This window comes from Emydura macquarii, unplaced genomic scaffold (assembly GCF_026122565.2).
Source record: "Emydura macquarii macquarii isolate MOO-44397 ecotype Brisbane River unplaced genomic scaffold, CSIRO-AGI_Emac_v2 contig_3348, whole genome shotgun sequence".
Lineage (NCBI taxonomy): Eukaryota > Metazoa > Chordata > Testudines > Chelidae > Emydura > Emydura macquarii.
The window spans coordinates 1004974-1026862 of record NW_027133485.1 but is presented as its reverse complement, the minus strand read 5'-3'; the positions used below and the strand labels follow the sequence as shown (position 1 = coordinate 1026862).

The window sequence follows — 21889 nt, the reverse complement described above, 5'->3', positions numbered from 1 at the left end:
TGTTTGCATTTCCTCTATATGAAGAAACTTAACTGCCAGCTTCTGGCAGAAGACACTAAATCAAATCTTGAGCGTCAGGCCCTGGAGGGGATGGCATTCTGATTTATTGCTGCTACTCATCTCAAACTGCCCTCTGAGATGAAGCGATTATAGCACCCACTAGCCTTTCGCAATTCACCTGTCAGCAGCAGCTCACTGGGTCACAACTCTCACAAGTCAAGCAAGGACTGATGCTGAACTCAGTTCCCGCAGCTGTGCCAGCCTCTTCCATTTTTGTTGAGTCCCCATCTTTGGGTCTGTGGCAGGAAAAAAAGGGTGTCCTTATTTGCTTCTCTACGACAGATAGCATGGCCTGAACGGTTTAATCTCTGCCTCTCAAATCAAATGGGGATATTGCTGCTTTTTTAAGAGTAAAAGGCATTCAGTTCTTGAACCTGGCTTAGAAGACTCCATGGATGACCAGGAAACTAGCAAGGTTAGGATATTGGACAACTTTTGCATGTAGAGCTGGTTGAACCCCATTTCTCTCTCTTCTCTCACCTTCCCCCAAGTCAAGATCTCAAAATGAAAATCTTCATTCAAAATTTGACTTTTTTTTTGCAAGAATATTTCATTTGGATTTAAATCAATTTTCAAAAACAAAAAAAAATCAAACTTTTGGATTTGTCCCTTCTCTTTTTGGCACCGAGTGCAGTAGCTTGGGTTTTCCCCCACTTTTTCTTCTCCTTACTACCATTCTATAACTTTTCAAAGCTTCCCCAACTGTGGACAAGTTAGAGAGAAGCAAAAGGAAAACTGAAACCCTAACTTTGCCACTCTTCAGTTTTTCCAAAGCTGAGAAAGTTTTGAAAAGTTACAAAATGGTCAAATAAAAAAAAAAACCTCACACATGCCCTGGGCATGATCCATTTTATTGCACTCAATGGCAAAAAGGAAAAAAAAAAGGCAAAGAGGGAAGAAAGATGGGGACACGTCAATTATTTGTTTTCAAAAACTAAAATGAAACAAATTTTAATTTCATTACATGATTTTCCTTAAAAAAAAGAATTTAATCCAAAGTGATATGTTCTTGTTAGAGTTCGTCAAATCCTCTTTTTGGCAGGAAAAAATGTTGGTAAAAAAATTTCAACCAGCTCTTCACGTAAGTGAAGCCCGATTAAAGATTTGTTTCCCTATTTAGTTAAAGCTATTTTGTTGTTGTTGTGGGGACAACTCATTCTGCATCCAAACGAGCACACTTTGACTGATAATGTGTGTTAAAAGCCAGAGGATTTGTAACACACTGTGTGGCCTTTTAACACAAAGATTCAAGGTGACTCGCAACCAATTTGAAGGGTAGAAAAGCTCTACGGAGGGAAGCTTTTGATTAGGGGCGCTGCACGCCAGCCCCTTCAGCTAATGGGCTCAGGAAGCCAAGTACAGGAAAGAAAAGACTTCTTACCTAAGATTTCTGCAGTAAAAACCTAACTAAATATTTCAGGCCTTCTTTCTACATCAGTGCAAGAAAGGCCATGGCCCAATATAATTTCCCTTTGAGATCATCTTTCTGAGCCTGCCTTGCAGCAGGATCTGCACTGACTGAATTCTGATGGGGAAAGGTGGGGAGGTATTTGCAGAGCAAAGGCCTCACATCTGACAAGGGACTGATCACTGGGCAGAGATGCTGGCCGCTTGGCAGCAAGAGGCATTTCAGCAAAGGTTGAGGGAGACTGGCAGCATCTGAGAAATAGCTGGACTCTAAACAATTGCCAAAGGAAGAGAAGGAAACACCCAGAGCATAGACAGGCTGCAGGTTTCCTTGTTGCGTTTGCACGCTCGGGCAATAGTCTGGATGTGCAGTGCAGTGTTAGAGCAGCCATGTTGGTCCCAGGATATTAGAGAGACAAGGCAGGAGAAGGAATATCTTTTACTGGACCAATGGGTGAGAGAGAGAAGATTTTATGTTTATACAGAGCTCTTCTTCAGGTCCTGACGGCAAGCTCTGTGCAGCTCAATAGCTTGTCTCTCTCACCAACAGCAGTTAGTCCAGTAAAAAATATTCCCTTTCCCACCATGTGTCTCTAGCTGTACAGTGTTAGGAGTACGTAAAGAACAGGTGAGGAGCCCCGATAGCCAGCCCTGCTTTGCCAGCATAAATCTTGTCTCATCATTACCATTCCCACCAAGATGCTGTCGTAGAACAGAGTTACACCGTGCCCACAGTTAGATTCAATAGCCAGGTCAAGTTATTAATAATAGGCCCTGGCCTAACCCGCACAGCAGAGGGACAATGCAGTTTCCCCTGCTTCCCAGCAGCCCACAGCTGAATCCCATTGCAGAACCGAGCAACGATGCGGCTTGTTCCCATTGCACAGCTCCGAGCAAGCGCCAGTAGCACCGACCATTCTCCGGGACTGTTTTCTTCTCAATGTAATGGCTAGTGCCCTGGGCCTTGCGTCTCATCGGCATGTTCTGGAAGTGCTCGCAACGCCAGCTGAGTTAGTGTTTATAAAGTCCTTGGAACCCTTGGGTGGAAGGTGCGAGAAAAGACACAGTGCTATTACTGATTAAAACTGATTGCAAAGCACAGGGACCATTTCAGCCAGTGAGGAAGCATTTCCAAAGGCGCACGCCATAGCTGCAGGTTGTTAATTATCCATTTGCTAATCCCTTCCCCACAGAGCACACAGCAGTGTTGCTGGGAGCCTCTCAGCTGGAAGAGCAGTCTCCTAACTCCTGAAAAATCTAATGACTTTACCTTCAGTCCCACGGACTCCGGCAAATTCAGCCGCCTCCACATAAACAAACATGCAGAACAGCTTCACACTGATGTGAATGCAAGAGCAAGTGATGTGATTGTGTAGCCCACAGAGCTGGCTTTACCATGGAGTTTATTCAGCAGTAATGCAAGGAACCTACGGCCTGTATCCTGTACAAGACTGACGTCACAGACCTCCAGCCGTATGCTAACTGCTGAACTCTGGCACAGATAAACGGCCTGACGTCACCTTTATGTTTTGTGGAACTGGAAATAGCGTGTAAGGGGGAATTCTGACCTTAACAACACCAGCCGCCACAGGAACATGAGCTAACACCGGCTTCTGGATAGAACATCCGCAGTTGGCTGACCGCAAGAGTGCCATGGCAACCGACTGACATATCTAGATTGACATAAGTTGCGATCATTAATATGCTGACCTATAGGAAAAGGGTACCTCAGTATTAGTGGGGGGAGGAGATACAAATACGGAAGAGGGAGAAACCCCTACTGCATGTGCCTCAGACATAATGGCGTCAGTGTAACATATTATAAAAGTTGTCCCCCAGCTTGTGGGCAGGAGGAGAGAGAGATGTAGCCCTTGGGTGGTGGCAGGATGAGGAGGCAGGTGATGGTGATGAGGAAGATAAAGGCTAACATTTCGGGTTGTTCTGCAAGGGATGTTCAGATGGACATTCTGTATTCTCTCCATTGACCTTGCTGAGTTAGAGTGTTTGTGGCGTTGCTAAATGTATGAATAAACTTTGACAAATACAGAAGGGTTCCTATAGTGTGAGTGCTCCAGCTGTGCACAAGTGAGGTTCCTAACTATACAGAAATGTGAATAATCCTCACATCCTCCTGGCTAAACTGGCCAGGAATCCTCTCCCACTACAGGGCCCAGCTTTCATTTCCCAGCTACAGAATTCAATAAAAATGTGTGTCTCCTGCAAAAATCTACCACACCAAAATGGTGAAAGTTCTGAATCAGCAAACCCCCCAGCTCCAACGCATTCTCTTCCCGCCTACTCAGATGCCTGGTGCCCTCTCCTCAGTCTCCTTGCAAGATAGTTGGAATGTTTCAGAGAAGGGACAGGAGGGAGAAGTGTTGGATTTTACAATACGAGGGGGACACAGAAGAGCAGTTGACCCACGTGTCTGGGTGGGGGAATGGAGAGAAAGGGAAAAGGACGAGAGTAGGGGGCAAGGTGACCTGTTTATGGGGACTCCTAAGCCTAGTGAGCAGTGCAACATTTTTAGCAGTTTGGGCTTTGCACAGCAACAAATATTCAGCTGTGCAGGAAGTTTTGATGGGTTGTCCGCTGTCAAACTCATTTTATACAATACTAAACACTCCCAACACCATCTCTCTTTCTATCACAGTCTTGTGGGGCAAGCTGCTTCGGTAAGATCAGAGGGAATGTAAGAGAGTCAGCAGAGAACAGGAGACACCTGGAGAAACAGCAGAATTATTGGGAGCCTCTTGACTTCCAACAGAAGTAGTTTGTTCACAGAGGGATGGCACACAGGGCATGAGATGTAGACTGGCACACAGACTCCCCTTTTCCAAACATTGAATGGAGCTAGGAAGAGTTGAGCTCAAGAGAAGTTCATCACACAGACGTGCATTGTGAGGCTACTGGTCATCGACCCTGGTTGTATCTCCAACTTCAGGATCAGTGAAAAGGCCTTGCCTAGGATTCTCATTTACACATTTTATTTTTCTATCAACGTTTCAAAATGGACTTTTCTGACTTAACATTGGCTGTTCTCTCTGCTGAGTTCACACTCGAGTGGGGGCACCTGCCGTGGAAGCAGCAAGTCCGATGATAAACATGAACAGAGATCGTTATTCAGAAGTAACTGCAACCCAGGACAGCGCTTCCACAGAGCACTTGCTGGTGGGTTTAGAGAGATGGCAGGCGAGTGGTGCTGACTCTCCTCCTTCCCAGCTCTTTCTAGGTGCTATTGCATTACACAGGACCAAGTTAGGAGTTCTTTAATGTCACTTTTGCCTGTGGGTGTATCTAAGAAGGCTGAAATGTAATAATCTTATGAACACTGAACGGTCAGGGTTCAGCAAGGGGAAGTTGTTGTGTACTGGGTCTTAGAATGTGCTGTAGGACTGTATGAACCTAAGTTAACGGGGCGCTGTGAGAAGAGCAAACAGGAAAGGAAAGCAACACGCTAGAGCTCGGGAAGGACACCCCAGCACACATTTGAAAGACAGTGGAGCAAACCATTAGCTTTAGGGATCGTTTCCAACAAGTTGCAAACCTTGCTCTGCCAAAGTGAGGAGCCTAGAGATCAACAGAGCCCTAAACAGGTGCCAGGCCCTTCTCAAGGCAGGAAGGCGGCGTGTACCTGGAAAGCGAACATCCGAAGGACAAGGAGTTAGCGACATTCTAAAGGAGGCGGGTACTCAAGCAGAGTCAAGATGTTGCAGCCACTTTTAGGGAGTGGAAATGGGGAACACGCGGCTCTCTCCCACTCAGCTCCGCTGATTTTACAGTACTACAGCCCAGCTGGAACTACCACGTGCTTATTGACACACTCGTGTACCCACTCTCTTCTCCTCTACCCAGACATCGCATGGCCTCAATTATAAGGGTGCCTTGTTACCTGCATATCTGCACTAGACAAGTGTGGATACTTGTGCTCCATGCCGCATTGCTCACTAGTGCAAGAGTGAGACCCAACTTATCATCGAGCATGCGTATCGTAAGCACCGATGGGTGATGGAGATTCTACACCCTACAGGAATCAATGGGGGGGGCCATGGGAAGCGGCAATGGCCAATAGAAACTAATAGTAGAGGAAACCACGAGACCCCCCTGCCCCCACATAAAGTGAACAAGTCTGACCCGAGAAGTGAAAATAATCATAGTGAAGAGGTTTTGTCCCAGCCCAAGTTCAGGGGTAAGCAGATATTTGGGCCATTATTTGCTGTAGATTGTTTCGTGAGTGAGCAACATTTGCAATTTCTCTCACAGTAAATTAACCTCTCCACTGCTCTATGCTGTGTCAAGTCCGACTTGCTGTTCAAAAACCCAGTCAGCAACTCGGGAAGGGAATTTGCTTCACACTTGTTACCCAACCACAAATTTAGATAATGAGCTGGTACAGCCAGTAAGTTGCCAATATGACTTGTGGGACAAGCGTGTCCCTTAACAGCACAGCCGGCACACACAGCGCTCAGTGTTACCATCACACTGATCCGTTCGGAGTGGGTTTATTAACTGCTCTACGCCCAGGACAGAGCTCATCACCATCGAGCGTCTGACAGAACGAGTCCCTGGAGTCTGCTCCTTTGTAGTAAGCGTGGCTGCCGTTACCACAGTAATTCATTCAATATATTAAACAAAGGCAAAATTGGAAGAGTATCTCACATGAACAGTTTAGCAGCTCACTAGCTGGACCCTCTCCCCACTCCCCCTGAGGCCCTTAGCAGTGCAAGGTGCTCCAGGCCCAGGACATGTACAGAGTGCTTTTCTTAGAAGTTATACAGAATACAGTGCAAATTTCCTTCTGAAAGTAGAATACTAGCCCATCGCCCACTGGGGTACTGCACTATGTTCTTGAGTGTGCGTGTCCATTTCAAACTGGCACCCCAGTGAGCTGTCCCTGGGCGCTGGGCTCACCCCAGGCTGTGTCCCACTAGTGGAAATCGGTTGGAAAATTTGGTTAAAATTTAGCCATTTCAAGTGTCCAACTGCGCGCACGCCCCCGCCCCCGCCCCACACACACACTTCCATCTCAGACTGAAAAGACAGAGTCAATTAGAACGTGACCCGCTTCTTTGTTAATATTAAAGTCATTTCCATCTTCATGTCAGAGTGTTTGCTCATGAACAGACACTGCTGATCTGTGTCACGGCCATGCTTTCGAAGGTTAGGTTTGGTCTCAGTGTCAAGAACCTCTCTCCAATTAATGTCACTTGAGTATTTTATTTAAATTGAGTTCTTGTCAGCACCTCTTAAAGAGAAGATCTAGTGCTCTCGGGCCAGGAACGTCTCATCCAACTCCCTGTACTTCGGAGGACGACGCTGACTAGAGAGGCAGCAAGGCATAGCTGAAATGGGGATTGCTCAGGAGTCAGGGCTCCCGTGGCCACATGCATTTTCAGCTTTGTTGTCCCTTGACCAAGGATAGAGGAAAGAGAACTAGGGAAGTGGCAATTTACAAGGACAGCTCCTGAGAAAGAAGCAGTGCTGCATTTATAGATCATTTAGCAATGGTGCACATTCTATTACCCCCCAATAGAGAAACTTTCCAAACTGATTCACTTCTCCCAGGCACCTTCTTTATGGTGGTGGCTTGTGATGTGGACTGTCCCTTCGCCATCTTGCTGGCTCCTACAGCAAATATGAGACAAGGCTGAACTCCAGTGATATCAGTCCTGCCAGGCTAACAGCGGCAGAGCACAAGGTTAGATCATGCAGTACCGCTGCTCTGCCCGTACCTGCTCTGTGCACGAGAGACCGCTAGTCTCCAGCGTTGGCAAGCTGACCCTTTACACCAGCACTAAATTCATTTTTTAACAGGATTTTAAAAATCCTCCCTCCCAAAATTGGTCTCGGTGACATTATTCCCACATGGAAGATGTCCTAAAGCCTGTGGAATTTCCTGCTAATGAGATCTTAGCCACCAGAGGAAAAAAAAGATGCTGACTGGCAGGTTACAGAGGTGAAGTAGGAACTACGTACACAGAGCTATTTCTCTAGTGCCTGCTGCAAGTCCACCAGACCACTAACATGCAGCCAGCTCCCACCATTGCTGTCAAAAGGGGGAGAAATAAATGGAAAAGAAAACCTCACTACAGCACAAATTTACGTTTCTGTCAAAGCAAAGTGGCTGACAGCTATTTTTGGAAACTAGTCTCCATCATATTAATTCACCGTCTGGCTGAAGTTGTCTCATTTGCAACAAATCTGGCTGGTAAATATTAACCTTGGGCTTTGTTGAAATTCTCCTTGCAGATAAGAAGGATGTAGAAGATGAAGCAGAAAGAGACAACTTTAAAACAACCGGCAGGCACAGCCTGGACTTCAGGGCGTCAGTTACACAAAAGATATTGCGTACGCTGTAAGTAACTGATAGGTAGGGCCAGGGCATGGGTCTCCTGCTATTAAGGGTACAAGCCGCTGAGGAACCTGTCAGGAAAGGGATGGGAGTGGACAGGTCTGATCAGCTGCAGTGTAATAAGACCTTTAATTCACCCACTGTGCGATCCTTGGAGCTAGATTTCAAAATCAAGAGAAGTACAGACCAGCCTCTGGTGGCAAACGCCTGTTAAAAAAGAGGAATGTTTCAAATGTATTTATAGTGACAGAACCTCATTTGATTTGAGAAGATGATCAACAGCTACCTCATTCCACTCCAGAGGTGGCTGCATGTTAGTGACTGAAGTGATTTCTAATATAGGAGAACACAGACAACGTTTGTCACATGCTTTGGGATCCTTTAGGATGAAAGGAGTGGCATAAAAAGATGAACAGCAAAAGTACTTGAATGTATTGAAGCAGTGATCAGTGTATGCTATAAATCCTATTAGTCCTTTTTTTATAATCTCTGCCGATTACTGTGACATGAATGTTCCGTAAGTACTAGCATGACTTCAGCACTTCAATCACTAGATACTAGAGAGTTATAATCTAATTAGAACCCAGCCTTGCAAATTCAGGAAGACACAGAAATCCATTTCTTCCACACTGAGAAAAGCACCACATCCTGTTTAAGTTCTGCATCCAACCCACCCTCTCAAAACCCAGCATGACTCTGCCCCGCTTATTTTATCCAACTCTCTGTGTGGAACCCATCCCTTCTGCTTTGCCAGAGATGCCAGCGTCAGTGCCCAATCTTACCGCATCCAATAGAACAGGTACTGATCAGTGACGTAGGAAATAAACTGACCTAAAGACTTGATGCACTCCCTACAGACCCCAATGCTCATGTGGCTAACGTGACGCTGCTCTGGATGTAGTGCAGCGTGCTCGCACAGAGGGTCACTATGGCTCAGAGTTAGAGCTTTCAGAGCAGAACCACAGAGGATGCTATCTGCTAGTGGGGTGGCCTGCTCGTGTATTTCTCATCGCCTTCCACCATTTAATTTATTTTTCTTCCTATTTAGAGTTCATTAAACCCACCTGTCCATGGACTCTGTGCACCCGACCAAGTGCAAATCTAAAGCCATATAAGCCGCGCTTCGCTTTTACTGGGAGTTGGAGAATGGAGCAGATTTTTCAAATGAAAAAAATCGATGTATTGGGAAATGTCGATGGCTTGGCAGCTAGCCGTGTCCGGAGTTAACTCAGGAGCCAGCTTGTGTCTTGTTTTCAAGGGTTCATTTTTAAAGGCCTGTCCAGAGCAGGACTAATGCCAGTGCTACGGGAGAAAGACTCAGCTCTGGCATTTTCATCTGCAGAGGGCGACACACTTTCTGGAGCATCCAGCTTTAGTTACTTTATCATTTCCTCGTGGTAATGAATGCCTAATTCTGTGCTCTCCCTGCAGGGCAGGGCGTAGGTGCACTCTCTGCTAAGGACAGTGTCCGAACCAGGCCCGGCAGGAAAGATGCGGAAGAGAGAGAGTAATAAGGAGGAACATTAGGGCCTGACTTATGTCGGGGGAGAGGAGCAGAGGCTGGGGACTGGGCTCAGTTCCTGACTGACAGACTGCTTTGCTCAGCACCCCCTTTGCTGCTGGCGGGAAGCTGGCTTTAAGTCTGAATGCCAAGACGATGCTATGTTAACTCTGGCAGTGTTGCTCCGATAATTTCACTGCTCTGTCTGAGCCACAGCCTTCTGCAGGGTCTCTTGTTTCTACAGGTTTTAAGACATGTGCCAGAGCCACGCTTGCACTGGTAGGTGCAATGCCAACAAGGTCAGCTCACCCCAGGGCTTATGGTCGCCATACAGCTCCAGTCAGTGAGCAGCAGCTCTCGTGGGAAAAGCAGCCGGGAGGCCACAAGGAGCTGCTGATTCCTGCTGGCTTCTCCGTGGGGCCGCAGCAGGCTCTGATCTAGCTCAGTGCTCTGGGGCTAAGCAAGCAGCTGTGCGGGTGTTTTACACTCAGAATTGGGCCCTCCGCCGCCATGGATCAGGCACATTTATGGCCTGTTGGCTGAACAAGAACTCCTGCGGCATGGCACCCTCAGGCTGCAGAGCCTAGAGGCAGGTGACAAGCTCAGCTGGGCAGCCAGTTTCTTATGGCAGCAGCAGTTCTCCCTCGTGTGCTTGGCTCCACACCCCTGCATTCGGACAGTGACAAGCCCTGGGTAGCTGCTCACTGCAGACATGACGCCAGCTGACTGGTGGTCCCGGACATGCTGTTTGTTCCCGTCTCCAGCAAATCCCATAATGACGTGCAGCCAGAAGGGTCTCAAAGGATAAAACAGACAGAGGCCAGGGGGCTCTGAGGCGTAACATGAGGAAAGGCCTGCCAAAGAGCAGGGTCTCAAATGCCAGACCCCCGTTATACCAGACCAATGGTCTGTCTGCTGGGCGTATCCCAGTTTAACTGAGAACTGTCCGTGAACAAAAGAGGCCAGGAAGGCAAGAGCAACAGGTACTTCTGGCTGCCAACAAAGAAAGAACCCGAGAAACCCATTAAGATTAGGATTATATACCTGTCACCCTGCCACAGACACACAGCGCCCAGTCAGGCAGTGACACCCGCAGACAACAGAGCCTCAGAGAGCAATTCATCACAAACCAGTCACACCACACCTTTCAGACCCAGCCCAAGAGGGAAAGGGAGGGGGTGTTCAACAGAGAGAGGAGCAGAGGAGCCCAGCAGGGGTTGCAGGACACCCTGTCTATAGGGAGAGACAAGAAGATGGCAAATGCTCTGGCAGAACAGTGCAGTGTGAGAGACACAGCACTGCACATCCTCCCCCCAGACTCCTGCCTTTACCCACAGCCTACACATCAGCACAATGGCTTGCACCCATCAGGAGATGCTGGGGAAAGACTTCTGCTGCGGTCCAAGAGCAGCTCCCGCTACCTCAAGTCAGCTGCTGCTCCCCAGAAGCACACATACCTGAGTGGGCCTTCAGTCATATAGGCTGGAATTGCCTCTCCCTCACTGGTAGGCAAAAGCTCTGCTGGCAGAGATCAGAGAGGGAGTTTCACTGGGAAGGAGGACCTGGACAATCTGAATCTGGAGTAGGGACCTTTTCAGAGCAGACCTTGGGAGCAAAGCACTGAAGTCAGATCTGCTGCACAGCCAGTCGATTTTAACATCCACAAAAAGCCATTGATATTTGTTTGCTTTCAAGTGAAGCTAATTTTTTTGTCCTTGCCGAAGAATTCCTGCAGCCTTGGATGCTTTCATCATAAATCTTTTAACGTTATTCACTTAGCACTATGCTAATGCAAGGCTTAAAGAAATTTCAACTTTTAAAAATTATTTTCTGATATTTGACCAGACATCAGACGCAGCTCCACAGAGAGTGACTAATGACCTGCTTTCTGTGCACGGGGAAAAAACTTAATTATGTCCATTAAATTACTTCAAATCTTTTTCCTAGGAGAATATGAATTATTTAAACTCAACACGAAGAAACCTGAAACATTAGCAAGATCCTTCTGGGACTCGCTATGTAAATTCCCCACTCCAAGCAGATGGCAAGACCATGGCAAGTTGCCATGCAAGCACTGAAGCAATGAACAATACCAAGATTTCAATGCCATAGTTTTATTATGATCTCCTTAAGGAGGGTAATAAGGGAATAACTAGTACCAAGAGCACTGTTAAAGGCTCTGCTGCCTTCTGGGGGAGCAGGGAGCAGAGTTAGATGGCCAGCACGCTGCTTCCCGTAAAGGGAATTTAAGGTTTGCATGGCGCCAAGTAGTCTTTTGTCAATTGAACTGTTATCCTTCGGCAGAGCTCACTCTTCTAGTGACAGGTGCATCTCTGCCACAGAGAAATGTTAGCACTTTTTGGGGGCATATTTACATCCTCTCGATCTCTTCTTGCCTCTTCACTGAGTGAGTTTTCTGAAGCCCTGCAAGGCCTTCCAGAAGCAGAATGTAGCTGGGCTTTCACCCAGCCTGCAGTCTGACAATAGCTACAGAGCAGCTGCAACCTTAAAACAAGTCACCCTGACAGGCATCCGGATAACCTCAGTTTTAGATTTTCCAAGATGGCAAGTGCAGGACACCCACGGATCCCATCAAGGAAAGGAGACGTTCCCACTAGTCTAGACAGGAGGGGGCAAAAGGTACTTCTTCCACATAGCTAAATCGGTCAGGTTAACAGACCATACCAATGAAACCCTCCTGTAACACCCACATAGTCAAAACACCCTCTCAGTCACATTAGCCAATCGTGTTGCAGTTTAGGCGTTAACCTGTACCTACATGGGCATTAAGTGGGCTTTTCAGGCATGTTAAACCAATTCAACTGAAGAAAGCAACTTTCCCAGGCACACATACACCCACATAGACAGGACCTAAGGCCTCCACTACACTAGAGATGCTTCACAGAGAACAGGAGTAATAGAGGTACCTACTCCCTGCACACAGTGTTAAAATCAGCAGTGAAGCACCTCCCTGTGTGTTCCAGCCGTGGTTAAAATAATCCACCACCAATTATTCCTCTTAAGGAAAGTCTAGATGGGCTCTCTTGGAAGGCAGTAATAACCAATCCTGAGCTACAGGAACATTCAAGTGTGGCCATCTGGGGAAATTTGGTACAACTTATGAACTGCGATTGATAGTATGAAGCTGTTACTATGAAAATTGCTGTGTCACTGAATAGCTCCGTGTATATGTAGAATCCACCATGGACTGGCAAGGGCTGGAGCACATACCCACCAGACTAGAGACAATGGAGAACAGTTAATTGTAATGACTGTGCCCTGACCACAGAAGTGGTGTGCTAAGGAGATCGGCTGAAGCAAGCAGAACCAGTTTTCCCCAACCACTCAAGACAGGCTGATGTTTGAAGACAGGAATATTACCTGCAGCAGGACACAGAAATCAATGTGTTGATGCTAGCCTTTAAAAGCCATGGAGGCTGGGTGGGACAGGGGCAGACTCAAAGAGCCACATTGGAAGTTTTGCCTGGAAAAGGGGAAGGAACAGCATGTTTTCATAGCATAGGGGTGGCCCAGTTTAGCTACAGGACCAACCAAAGTCAAAGCAAGCTGATCTGAACAGAGAGGGAGAGGCTCCATGGTTGGGAAGACAAACCATATGTTGCAGGACCCTGGCTGCCCCCAAAGATTGACCCCAGCCCAAAGAACGCTGTGGAGTGGTGAGGAAACCAAGGCAAGCAAATGCATGAAGCGTTTATTATTTTTGTCTAGATCGCTGCATTCCTTGTACGATTAAGCAAAGAACACTCGTGTTAGAATCCTGTGCAAAGGCTGAATGTGCACTGTTACACCTATCTCATGCCCTGGAAGTGTTAATCTGTGGACCAACACGCTCAAACAGCTGGAGTCTGGAACAGGGTGTATTTAAGCTATGGGGGAGTATAGGAGGGAGGGGAGACTCAGCACTGATAACAGGGACTGGACTGTTGGACATGGAGACTCAGCTGTCAGAAGGAGCTGCTAGACAGAGGGTCTGCATGCTGGGACCCCAGATAAGGGCAGGACATGGACTCGTTATGCTTAAAGCACTCAGGATCCAGCAGTTGGTTCCCCTCTCAGCAATCTGGTGTGTGCCCAAAAGGGGGCACTTAACTAGATCTGTGACAACAGATACACAAGAACTTCCAGTATTTGCACAGATAACACTACTCAAAACATCCTGAATTTGAAATTGTTTGAAGAGATGCATTTTAGTTACCTTGATATTTTTAACTTGACTTACAGAAGCATTTGACACAATGCTGGACTGAGATTAGGTATTGACCAAGAACTAAGAAAAATAAGTTAACAAAATAATCCTCTTCCATTCCAAAAGCATTTCCAAACACTGATTCCCAAGAAAGCACTGGTCCATGGCTCACTCAGCCCCTGGGGAATACTGAGTTTTTCTCTTAACATCATTTTAAAAAAATCGAGACTGAAGTGATTTCAACATCAGACTCATTAAAATGACACTAGTTAAGTAGGGGCTATATCCATTTTTACAGCTGTCATTAAATGTAACCTTGCAAGCTGTAAAGTCACTGAATTATTAAGCGGAGTGTAAAGCATGACAACGGGGATATTAATGTTCTAGAGTAATTTTATGGCATGTATAAAGTTATGGAAAATACCTGAAGCTACTCTGGGCCTTTGACATATTTGTTTAGTCAAAGATGCTGCTGAATCTGTCGGCACAGTGCAACCACCACCACAAAAACCAATATACCCTGGTCCCCCAGGTAATAAGCTCTGGTTATTGGAGTAGTAAATCGGAACGAACTAAATAAAAAACTCCACGGCACAAGATTGACAAACTGCGATTCCGTGTGTTTACATTGTGCTCTGACACCAGCATGATGGGCACAGTATGATAATGAGATGGACTGATCGGGGCCTGAAATACAGCATGAATGGCCTTTTTTACCTTCACACCCACCATCCTTCTCTTCAAAGCCAGCACTACATGTACATTTCCCAATGGGGACCAGCCACTCTCCCTCCGCACTGCAGTGCATCCTGGGAGGACTGTCCATGTCTACTTCAGAATGATTCACGCAGGTGCCCTTAACTTCCACCAGAGTTGCAAATGCTGCTTCTGCCACCGTGTCTGGAAACACCGCCAAGTTCTGCACCGTGGAGAGGCATTTTTTGTAATAGACCCGCACGGAAACCAGAGCCACGCAAGCCCCCACATCCTGGAAGCCCAGGTGGAAGCCTCTCTTGCTCAGGTGCCCAATCTCTCTCAGCTCTGTGTTCAGCTTCATTTTGCGCTCACCCAAGTCCCCCTGGGTGAAGCTCTCGTCAGCAGCAATGGTGTCAATTTTGATGTGCTTGTTCTCACGGATGCTGCGGCCCAGATCAGAATCCGACTCAACGTAGTAGAGGTTGAAAGTCTCTTTGCATGTGCCCACGACTCCAGGGATGCTGTTACAGTCCCTCAGGGTGAATTTCAGCTCAATGAAGATTCTTTGGCCACTGCGCCTGGCAATCCAGCCTGTCTGCAGCCAGTTGTTTTGATTCGACTCCATGACGTTGCAGACCTGGTAGGTACGAATCGGCTTGTAGTTTTCATCCACTCCACTGATTTCTTCCCACTATAAAAAGAACACGTCTTGATAACTGCTATTTAGTGAGAACCTCTCTTCCAAATAAAACCCCCTTCATACTGAGATCGTTATAAACACAGCCACTAAAACCCCTTTACCCATGCATCATTCTAGCACAGACATTAAACAAAACCTGAAGCCCACAGAATACACAATCACAACACAGCTACTCTAGAGTGTTTTCCAGTTTCTAAATATTTAGGAGGGAGAAATACAGCCAGTAACAGACACAGGCGCAGGATTTAACTTCTAAAACAAGATCAAATTTCTAAAAGCCAGAGAAGTCATTGTCTGCAAAGCTAGAGAGGCAAGGTGCATTATCCCCAGTTCACTGCAGCAGAGCCAGGGATGGTTTCCCTTTATTAGTGACTAATGTTATCATTCAGTGTATTAACAGGGCCGGTTTCCAATCCCATTTGACTGACCTCTTCTCTCCAAGCACCTACTTAACTGCTCTGAGGGTGATGACTGCCAGTCTCTCTGCAACTCCCCTAGCTTTAAGTCATCGGCTGTATTTTAATATAGCAGCCTTGCAACAATTGCCCTACATCTACAAACAAAGCCAGCTTTTAGGACGGGACCCACGAAACAGGGGCCTACTCCGACTTGTGGGCAATCTGGACTGTGGAGTCTGCTGTCTGGCAGAGCAGTAATTACAGTAATTACCCACCTCCTAATTAGAGAGCAGTCAAGCCAGGGGAGAGACAGTAGGGAGAGAGGAAGTGTCAGCCCACCTTCTCCTTGCCCATCATTTGGTGGGCAGGAGAAGGAAGGATTCCACCCTCCTTTCCAAGAATGATTTCTGCAATGCTCGGGAACAGTTCGGAGCAAGGGGCAAAGTCCCCAACGCCAGCTGTCTTTCATGGCTAGATAGATAGTGTTTGCACAACACCCGCTCACAGAACAGCTCACACTAGCAGATATCGCCAGACCATCTAGAGAAGCTAGAGATGGCTGCGGATGAAGAAGCCAGGTGCCTCAAACCCAACAGGGACAATCTCAGGCTTGGGAGCAGGCTGAGGACATTGATGCTCTCAAGGAACAAACTCACCCAATTTTAAGTAAAGTGGCATTTTCCTGAAGCTGCTGGGGAAAGTGTTGAATGATGATCTCTGGTGATCAGATCATCACAGCCCTGAGGAGGAAGTGATCTGAGGGTTGCTCAGAACAAGTCCTTCTACAGGCGGCAGAGTTGGGAGTGAGATTACCGAAGAAACCCCACAATGGAGTTCCTTCCCAACCACCCACTGACTCCAGTCCAGTTGACCCTGAGCCGAGCTCCAAACATGCACTGTCACTTCTGAAGAGGGAGTCAAGAGCAGCAGGAAACAGCTGAGGTTTCCGGTTTGCTCTTTCAGGTGAAAGTGAACACGGCTGCAGCCATTTGCTTAGACCAACTGCAAAGCATGCAGGAGTCAAGTTCCCCAAGAATTCCAGAGGCCCTGCCCTTTCTGCTCATCAGGAGGCAGAGTGAATCCTTAAAGAAACTGGCCTGGAGAGTGAACTACAGATACAAGTTTTAATTGACTGGAGTTCATTTTCTTAGTACAAGAATGCAAACCTCATTTTGATGAGCTATGCTCAATTTGCAGTATTCCTCTGACATAATCAATACACTCACTCAGCTGCTTTCCCCGGGGATCTGGGATTGACAAACGTCACTGTTCATGTCAAGGCAGCATGGGGTCAGGTTAGCACACCTGCTGTGCAGATTACGGAGATATGTCGTTGCTTCTCAGATCACCTCCAGGATCTGGATTTTAAGCAGAATTGTGTCTGCCCGTCATTCGAACACTATTTAGTGGCTGACGGCAAATACTGATCTAGAGCCGTTTTTCTCAACCTTTTAAGTAGCAAGTACCCCCTAACTTCTGAAAATGTTAATAAGTACCCAACACTCCATTTTCCACGCTGAGAAATACACTCTTTTTCCCCTTTACTGCTGGATGACTGTATTTCTCATAAAGCAGGAGAGTTCTGAGTTCTGCAGTGCTGTGTGGCTGTGGCAGATCACAAAACCCCCTGCTGTTTCTCCCCTCCTTCCTCCTCCCCTTCCTCCATATAGGAGCAAAGGTCAGCACCAGCCAGTCACTATGGCCTGATGGCAGGGTCACCTGCTGTTCTCCTCACACAGGCGGGAACTTGTGAGGTACGAGCAAGCAGTAGCGGCCCACCAGAGTGGATAGCAGTGCTCCCCCTGGCTGTCCCTAGAGGGTGCGAGCCTGGGGCAAATCACACTGTGTGGGGCCCTCTTAAGACTTTTATACTGGTAAAATCTGGGGCTGTCGTAGTTGTCAATTTCACTGCCCAGCTAGAGCAGTGAAAATGACAAGTGAGCTTGCAGGTAGAGCCTGGCTTCAGGACTGGGCAAGCCGCTGGGCTCTCCGCCTGGCTTTCTGGGCACCGGGCTTTGAGCCGGGAGAGGAGCTGCCACCTGGGCAAGTTGCAGGCGGCTGCCACCTGGCTGCCAGCCCCAGAGGTAGGCAACTGCCACCTGCTCCGAGCTGGGGCAGAGGAGGCTTCTGTGCAGGCTGGGACCCGGGGATGCGGACAGGCAGCAGGCAGCTGCTGCCCATCTTCGAGCCAGGGCGTGGGAGGCTGTCTCTCGGCTCAGAGCTGTGACACAGGTGGCAGCCACCCAGCTGCAAGCCCAGCTCGCAGGGTACAGGAGGCTGCTGCCAGATTCCCACCTGGGAGCTGGGAATGGGCAGGCAGCTGCTGCCCAGCTTCCCAAGTTGCGGGCGGCTGCCCTCTACCTCCCAGCTTGGAGGTGGGACTGCCCACCTCCCCCAGAAGTTGACAACTGCCACCTGCCTCCCTTCACTGGGTTTTTCACTGCGTACCCCCTGCTTGTGTCTCATGTACCCCCAGGGGTACGTGTACCACAGGTTGAGAAACTATGATCTAGATGAGCAAAAGCCAAGAGCAAAGGCCCTCCCCAAGTGCAGAGCATTTGACACCTCTGAGGATATCACAGGATCAAGAGCTCCACCTTCAAATGAATGAACTTTCACAGGTGGCATTTCTCAGCTGCAGATGCTAGTTAGTTCAAGACATAGATCCATTCCATCAATACAGACAGCAGAGATCTGGACAGGTGTAGGTGGAGAGTACTGGTGGACGCACACCATCACTCTACATCAGAGTGAGCCAGGCTGATCATGGGTGGGACAGATGCGAGACTGGAGCTGTATTAGAGTGACAAAAGGTTTCTGCCTCTGTTTTCACTTACCCCATTTGATGGGTGCGACGTCCAGCCCAATTCTGCCTGTGACTCCTTAGAATCCAGCAACACAACTGCATGGAAGAGAGACGGGTTAGAATGTGAAGGTACAGAACTCACCTCCATCTCAGCCACCTTGTAGAATTACACTCAACATTCAGCCTCTGAAAAGACCAACTGGCTCAACAACACGGAAACAGTATTCATACCATTTCGCACTTACCGTCACTCACGGCCTGCCTCAGAAGTACACCCACTAAGCGTTTCACAGGAGTGACACTGCTGTGCTCTAAAGGAAACCTGAAACACTTTCAAATAGTTTAAAATCCCAGTTAGTCACCAACTGACGCTATAACTTAGTGACAAGAAGTGTCACATCTGTAAACTCTTTCAAAGTCCATTTTGCCTTCGCTGACCAGCTGAGACCTGAGTTCCCTGTTCTGCATTGCCCAGTTCTGCTGTGCCAACAGCAGTAGTAAATCTGCCAGAGGGCACACTGCTTTGGGGGCCTGCAGTGTCAGCAACTATCGCAGGGTAAACACAGACCCTGAACTTGGGGCAGGTGGCGAGAGAAAGAGGGGAACAGACTGTAAAATATTTTGTTACAAACCTGTAAGTGAACTGAGAACTGTCAAGTCCAAGAACTTACTGCTACCAAGTGCATTGCTAAAATCCTTCCTGTATACCTCTGACTAAACAGCTGTGGTAAAGCTGTCTCACTCCACTCCAGCAGAGCTATCCCACTCCGCTGTGATCATAGCTATGGCAGGTGGGGGCGGTGGGGGGGGCAGCTATCTTACAGGGGCAAGAAGAATTCCAGGATATGCATTATAATGCACAGTTACACCTCAGTGGTCAAATGCTGGTGTCACTAAAGTCATGGCAAAACTCCCACTAACTTCAATGGGGCACAGATTTCACCCCAGGTGAATAAAACGCTCAGATACCATGGTGATGGGTATTAGTACAAAAATCTTTATCTATCTAAAGACAGAAAAGTACTGGGCTCTGTGTAGTGCTTTGCAACACAACTCTTCATGCTATACCAAAATATCAGCAAAAAGGGACATGACTCACGTGTGTAAGTCTGGTCTAGAAAGACCATGACATTGCAACAAGTGATTTTCAGTACTAATCCCAGGACAAGCACTTGACATTAAAAACCTCATTGAAATGGACTTTTATGTTGTGCCCAAAAACAATGCTTTAGATGAGGTCAGGATAGCCCACCCTGCCCCCTGGAGCAAAGCACAGTGTCCCACTTTACAAAAACCAAACCCTTTACAATTGCAGGATTCTTGGAAGTTTCCCCATTTTCTGATCCAAGTTCCTCAAAAGGGGTTGGGCGAGGTCAGTTTCCGACACACTTGAGAATGGTGCTGCCTTTTCCAAATGCACTGTTGCCATCACCCGGACTGAGACACTGGGTATCATATTACACTGAATATCAACACCCACTTCCACTCCCATACGCAATCACAGGTAACCAGCAGAGATAGACCCTGGGGTGGTCGAGATGACCCAACAGGTCTTTTCTACTTCCAATAGCTGTAATTTCCATGATGGGGATTATACCAAGTCATCCATTTATTCCAGTGTAAGAATGAACCAAGTATCTTGTCAGAGAACCCCAAGAAAGGCAGGATCAAATGCACTCCCCCCTTTGAAAGTCATAAAGACATCATCTCCCTGTAGTGGATTCGCTCTAAAACTAACAAGATATAAAGGCTAATCTCTATAGGCTCATGCCAAAAACCATAGCCTGGAACCATCTGTGTTTTTACAACAGTGATAAACATTTCACTGGTGTAAGTGTTGCACATGGGCCTTTTACTGGAAGAGACTATCACCAATAACAATAAAAATGTTCATTTTTAATACCCACTTTGGAATATAAAGACTGTCAAATATTTAAACTGATACAATGAAGATATTAAGGATAACTGCCAGCACTCAGAAATTTGTGACTATAACCAGTCACAGATGAACAGAGGGTAGCATGTTTATTCAGTTAACGGACAATAATTAAAATGTTTTTTTCATTGCTGATTCTCTCAAGAGTTTGCAAAGTGTGATCTTGGTATAAAGTTTCCCCCAGAGAATAAGGGATTTCCAAGCCACCCTGAGGGTGGAGGGTTTGGGGTACCAAAAGATTCAGACAGAATACAGCTCATGACCAGCTTGCCTCTCAACAGTAGAGAATGACTAGTCTCATCTCTACCTTCGGTTTCCATAGAATCAAAGTTTTAATTCACATGCAGCATTCCCCCCTTCCCTCCCCCCCTCCCCACCCCCCATCTAGTTCAGTTATCTGTAAGCCGTAAATTGCTAGCCTCTACTGTGCATTCCTAGCAGATGCTAGTTCTTCCATCAACTGATATTACTGCTGATTTGGCCATTTGTTATGCCCCCTGCCAGACCCACCATATTGTACCACTTCATAAATTCCACTGATCACCACCAACAGTGCTTAGCAGCATTAGGCTTCTCAGTATCTGAGCAGCAAATTGAGAGATGGGCTGTTTACGGACAGCACAATGAGCAATACTTACAAGAAATATAATCTGTATTAAGTGAAGCTCAGAGTGAACTGAAAACAGACCTCAGCTCTCTCCGTCCTCGAATCATTCATTTTGCAGGTGGTGTTGGTTACAATGCAGACTATACATTTTACTCCAGAGCCCAATCAAATTGGCCACAATCCACCGGGCACAGTTCAGATAATGCTCTTTTCCTACATTATAACAGAGCGGATTTCAGTTATGCGGAAATTATTTACAGCAAAGCAGTACTTCTGGCAAATAACTTCCCTCCCTGCATTTCATGGTCTGTAGCCTTCATTTCTAGCTGTGAACACTCAAATGAAGCACCTGTATTTCCAGATCACAGTTGAGTTTAGAGGAATTATTATTATTCACCACAGTCGTGGGGCTATTTACATAATCACCAAATAGCGCAGTGATGGGGCATGTGTTATTTTAAAATGAATAAAAACCCTCAAATGAATGACCATTTAAAATCGACCACAAGAGCAAGTCACTGTCAGCCAGTTTCCTCCCTTAGGCTCAGGGGAGGCGCCTTACTCTCATGCCCCCCCATGATTTCTCATTTGGGGAGGTGGGGGGAAGCAGGATCTCAGTTTTCACATCATCCTCTGCAGAAGGAGCCCGTTGTGGTTAAAGATTCCAGCACGACATACCCTAGCTATCTCACTGTAGGGGATTATTAGGCAAAAGATCTAGATTTCATGCACACATAACCCACGTTAACACAGTTTGGTTCTGTGCCCCCCTCTCGTGGTTAGGCATGTGTAGGTATGGGGCTGCTGTTACCTCCAGCCAACAGTCACAGACTTTTAGATCAGGCAAGACATGCTCATGCTTTTAAATCCAGAGAGCGTAGGTTCACTCCCCCCCCCCACGGATGACCCAGTCAGCAGCAACATTACATGCCCACTGCAGAGTCTTAGAGCATTAAAAATAAAATAGGGGTGAGAAGAAGTGGGTGTGGGTGGAACATGAAGAGGAAGCCCCCAAGGTCTCCTTTCCTGCCTCAGTGGTTTTACTCTGGGCTGCTTTGGATTTAATTGCAACAAAGTTTGACAAACACAGGGGCTAACAAGGAAAAGAGTCAGTGATGCGTAACTCATTGTCCCCTAGTGCCTTCTGACTGCAGGCCTCAAAAGCACTCTACACGCAGTAATGAATTAAGCCCCAGGAGCAGCACATTATCCCCATACT

General features: G+C 47.1%; 1 protein-coding gene across 1 annotated transcript in view; it reads right to left on the bottom strand.

Moving 5' to 3' along the window:
• The window catches only part of EPHA10 (EPH receptor A10), a 101760-nt gene that overhangs the window by 68335 nt on the left and 11536 nt on the right, over window positions 1-21889 (bottom strand). The window contains exons 2-3 of the mRNA XM_067533939.1: window positions 18159-18223; window positions 14245-14914 (exon numbers count right to left, since the gene is read on the bottom strand). Coding sequence (XP_067390040.1) covers window positions 14245-14914; window positions 18159-18223 — 735 coding nt within the window. The remainder of the gene's footprint in view (window positions 1-14244; window positions 14915-18158; window positions 18224-21889) is intronic.